This window comes from Chinchilla lanigera, unplaced genomic scaffold (assembly GCF_000276665.1).
Source record: "Chinchilla lanigera isolate Chin_1 unplaced genomic scaffold, ChiLan1.0 scaffold00040, whole genome shotgun sequence".
Lineage (NCBI taxonomy): Eukaryota > Metazoa > Chordata > Mammalia > Rodentia > Chinchillidae > Chinchilla > Chinchilla lanigera.
Window position 1 is genome coordinate 14,978,566 of NW_004955441.1, and position 4,937 is coordinate 14,983,502.

Below are 4,937 nucleotides of genomic sequence, written 5' to 3' on the forward strand. Positions count from 1 at the left end.
AGGCCCATCACGTAGCTGGCCCCGTTCCTCCCCTGCCCCTCGACACAGGTCCCTGCACAGATGTTTTTCCTTGTTCTTTACCTTCCTTCCTGGGCCTGTCAGTAAAAAGCCACAGAAGCTTCAGACTGGGGCTGTTCTGGGAGGCTTTCTCAGACTGAGCTCCGCTTCACAAAGCAGTCCCTCTGGGCCTCCCAGATTTGTGACACAGTCCTATCTCCAAGTAATTTGTTCAACCCCTGCACGGCCATGGTCTCTCACGGCAAATTTCCCCTTTACGTCTTCCCAGGCAAAGCATTTTGCTGGTTCTTTATTGCTGTTGTGCTGTAGCTGTACTAGGGGTTGAACCCAGGGCCGTGTGCATTCCAGGAAGGTGCCGCACCACCGAGCTACATCCCAGTACACTGGTCTTATTTTTGAGAAGACATATAGGTGGGTCATAGTTCCTGTAAATTCCATCTCAGGACCATACGTGTCTGTAGATCTAGGGAGAAAGTACACTGACAGTGCCTATGATCCCAGCTGATACAAACAAACACATGTTCAGCCCTTGTCTGCTTTTTTGCCTTAGTGCTAAGAGGTAGAAAGGGCTGACAGCAGAAAACTGCATACTTGCGGCGTGCACTTCAGCACAAAGCGGGTGTGATATCTGCATTCACCGGTGGCAAGCACGGATTTGGACACAAACACAGACGCTGCCTCCCGTGCACTATCATTTGAGAGTGAACGCTCTGAGAAAGTCACTAATGCGTGCGCACCACTAATGCTGCACTTCAGTTTGTCAGCAGACGCGGACAGGGCAGAGTCTGCGGATACCGATGGAGGCAGAGCCAAGACAGCTCTGGAGCTCCAGGGACTTGCAAAGGGAAGGGGCGGGAGAAGGCACCGGCCATCTGGGGGAGGGAAGGAGGCCAGGGGACACAGCGTGCGTTCCAGGCCGCCAGGGGACCTTCCGCCAGTGCTGCCAACCTCCCCGTCCCCTCGCCGCCCCACTGGTGGGACCAAGCTGCATCCCGCCCTGCAACTGGAGCGGATAATCGGCCAGCTGGCTCTGTGCGCAGGGACTGCGTTCGGATGCCTTTGGGGAAGTGGAACAGGAAGAATGGAAGCCACCTGGTTCCCTCCTGTGCCAAAGAGGGCGACAAAAGCAGCAGTGTCCCCCAGGGAGCCCGGCCCAGCCGAGCAGGGTGAGCCCACAGGCCCGGACTCTCTCGGGAACTGGAAGATGGTGGGGCAGACGGCGGGGCAGCGGGGGGCTTGGCTCTGTGGAGACGCCGGCTCCTTCTTGGGTCACATACGTCAGCCGGTCTGTGTCTCCATCTTCACCTGTGAGATAACTGAGGGGAAAAAGCCAACACACGTTAAAATCTGTTACTTGTTCCACCCAATCCACAAATGCAGCTTGGCAGCCTGCCGTAGGGTGGAGCCACAAGGGCCTGGGCCTATTTCCTGTTGAGCACTTCCGGCTGAACCTGTGGGCAAAAGGGCAGAACAAACAAGAGTAAGTACATCTTCTCCTGCCCCCCAGATGACTCTGCCACTTTTGCTTCAGACTGGGAGGCACGGCTGGCGCCAGCCTTTGCCAGGCTTCTCTCAGAGGGACTATACAGAGAGAGGCACTGCCCAGACAACAGAAAGCGAAGGCCGGCAGGAAGTGTCGGCGCGCCTGAGGACGGGGTGAGCGACCAATCCCTGACTGTCAGAGGAGCTTTCTGAAGTCCCTTGTGGAATCTTCAGTCTTGAAAAGCCCTGTGTTGGGAGCTGTGCTGGGGTCCGGAAAGGACGTGAGGGCCGGTCAGCAGCAGCAGCAGCAGCAGCAACACACACACACACCCTCTGGAACAGCACCTCCTTTTGGAATATTCATCCTCACTCGCTCCTGGCTTCGAGTTGGGTTCTGACGGCCGTTTCTTGCAGATTTCCACCCGATAGGCAAGGAGGCCTGGCCCCAGCTTTTGCACACGTGTGGCATGGAGATGATAGCTGTATTTCGTTATTTTATTGGTACATTTTAGATGTACATAATAACATTTATCACAGAATTTGCACTTGTATATGGTATATGTTTCTTTTGTTTTTTTGAGACAGGGTTTCACTATGCAGTTCGGGCTGGCCTTGAGTTCACTTTGTAGCCCAGGCTGGCCTTGAACTCGCAGCGATCCTCCTACCTCAGCCTCTCGAGTGCTGGGATTACAAGCACGTGCCACTGCCCAGCTGTACATGGTATATTTTGCTTCTTCTCTTTTTTTATTTTTTTGAGACAGGGTTTTGCTATGCAATCCAGGCTACCCTTGAACTCACTATGTATCCCGGGCTGGCCTTGAACTTGAAGTGATCTTCCTGCTCAGTCTCCCAAGTGCTGGGATTACAGACTGTGACACCATGCCTGGCTTGCTTCTTTTTTTCCTGTTCCCATGTATATTTACCAAAGCTTTGTTTCCATTTCTTTCTTCTATCTTTCCTCCTTCCTACAAGTTCCCTTCTTATTTGAACATTTTCTTCCCATTTCCCAATATCTATTATACACTTCGGTCCTTATTTACACTTTAAGTTTCTCACACCAGAGAAATCATGACATATTTGAATATGTGTGTCTGATGTATTTCATGTAAGAGTGTGGTCTCAGAGTGCATCCATTTAGCTAGAAATGGCTCAAGATTATCCTTTATGGCAGAGTAGTACTCCATTGTATAAAAAAACTCCACATCTTTATCCATTCATTGGTTGATGGGCATTTGGGCTGTTTCCAAGAACTGGCTATTACAACCTGCGCTGCTATAGACACGGGTGCGCATATATCACTCTGGTATGATGCTTTTATTTCTTTCAGGAAGAGACCAAGAACAGGAACACCTGAGTCAAATGGAAGCTCCAGTTTTAGTTTTCTGAGGAATCTCCGCAGTGATTTCCACAGTGGTTGCACCAGTCTGCACTTCCACCAGCAGTGAAGAAGGGTTCCTTTTCCCTCACAGCCTCTCCAACATTTGTTCTTGGTTGATTTCTTCATAATAGCCATTCTTTCTAGAGTGAGATGGAATCTCGGCGTTGTTTTAATTTGCATTTCTTGAACGGCCAGTGATGTTGAACACTTTCCCATACATTTATTTGCCATTTCTACTTCTTCATCTGAGAAGTGTGTATTTCTTGTGTGACAGTGAGAGGAAGACAGAGTGAAGGAGCCATGCTGAGTGGAGCAGTATGTGGCTGCCTATAATCCTAGCCCTCTGGGAAACTGAGGCAGGAGGGTGGCAAGTTTGGGCCTACTCTGGGTAGGCCAGTGTAGTGGATTGACAACTGGTGGTCACCTTATAACCTCCAAGTGAACTGAGTCAGCGTGGTGCTGGGTGTGGGAGGCCCACCTGGGGACTGTTGCCAGCAGCACAAGAGGCAGAACTGAAGGAGAAGGAGGCTGAGAGCTGAGAGAGGCTGTGGGGAGCTGGTAGAAGCTGTAAGGAGTTGTTGGTTCTGTTGCGGGAGCTCGTCATGCTGGCTTTCCTCATGAACTTGGCTGTTTTCATCCTGCAAGGAGCTCAGGGCCTTGTTGGCACTGAGAATGGCTTCGGTTCACTTTGGGGGAGCTCTGGTCCTCACTCTGAGCATCTCTTCCTGGCTCCGGAGGGGAAGAAGGTACACTGCCAGCCTCCTGAAGAATCTTGCTGCATGGGCTTCCCTGATGGGAACTCAGCTGTCTTCACCACGGGAGGAGCTCGGGACTGCACTGTTGCTGAGGATGGCTGTGGTACCTTCCAGGGGAGCTCTAGTTCTTACTTTCAGCATTGCTTCCTGGCTCCAGTGCAGATCCCTCAGCCTGCTAGCACAGATCCTTCATCCTGCTGGCACAGACTTCCTAGCTTCTACCACTGACCTTTGGGCCTTCGCAGTGCAGATCCGTGAAACAGGCCTGCATGAGATGTTGTCATGCGTTCTGGGCCTCCAGTTAGATCTGTGGGAGGCACTGTTATGAGCTCTAGTTCTTCAGCTGGACTCATGCAGGACATTGCTGTGGGATCCAGGCCCTCAGCTGGATTCTGTGGTCTTTAGTGTGTGGACAGATTTCCTGCAGTCTCTTTGGATATGACTCTTTGGGTGACTATTATAAATAATCTTATAAAATATGTGTCCTGTATTATATTGTTCCCTTGCAGTATCCCCCAAACCATAACAGACAGTGACTTACTAAGAGCTTGTCTCAGAATAAAATATGAAAAAATAAAATATGAAAAAAAGAAAACATGCAAAGGTCCTGGGTTCAATTCCTAGTATAAAAAATAAAAAATAAAAAAAATCAACGTGGTGTGATCCTGGACAAGTTTCTTTACTTCCCTGAATTTAAACGTAGCAACAAAGGTATTTTGTAAATCAGGTTCTTGAGGAAAAGTTCAGGAAAAATTATCAAAGCAAACAGAATACACATTTGTAACTGAAATGATTACATTTTTATTTTGCGTTTAGCTCAAGATTTGTTCCTCATGGTCAGTAGTTACTCAAATGAATATTTTCTTTTGGTAAGATCCTTTGCCTTGGAGCTGTCCATCTAGAAATATCACCATACATTACAAATGTTCACGTGGAACAATGTGCACTTATATTTTTCTTAAGGTTGTTCATCACGCGTAGCTTGGTCTAAATTACAGACACTGTAATCTCATAAAAGCTACGTGGAGCAAATCTGTAAAATTTATTCTGCAAATAAATAAGCTGTTAAAACCATCGCATCTCCCCAAAGATAGAATGAGTCGGGGGATCACGCATCACTCTCACGACTGGCTAACTGATTTATTAATCAGTGGTTCCTTCCTTAGATTCGATCCTGAGCTGTTGTGACGCTTCAGCGAGAATATGAAGTTCCTGGCGCCCAGGAGGCATCTAATAAAAGACAGCTGTTATTACCAAGTTGCTATCCTCAGAACAGACACACTGCCCGGCCCCCGGAGGACGGC

General features: G+C 49.1%; 1 protein-coding gene across 1 annotated transcript in view; it reads left to right on the forward strand.

Annotated features, from left to right (window-relative positions):
- Nucleotides 1-760: 760 nt before the first annotated feature.
- The window catches only part of LOC106149244, a 7,874-nt gene continuing 3,697 nt past the window's right edge, over nt 761-4,937 (forward strand). Inside the window, exons 1-3 of the mRNA XM_013517519.1 lie at nt 761-1,184; nt 1,399-1,498; nt 2,828-2,938. Coding sequence (XP_013372973.1) covers nt 761-1,184; nt 1,399-1,498; nt 2,828-2,938 — 635 coding nt within the window. The remainder of the gene's footprint in view (nt 1,185-1,398; nt 1,499-2,827; nt 2,939-4,937) is intronic.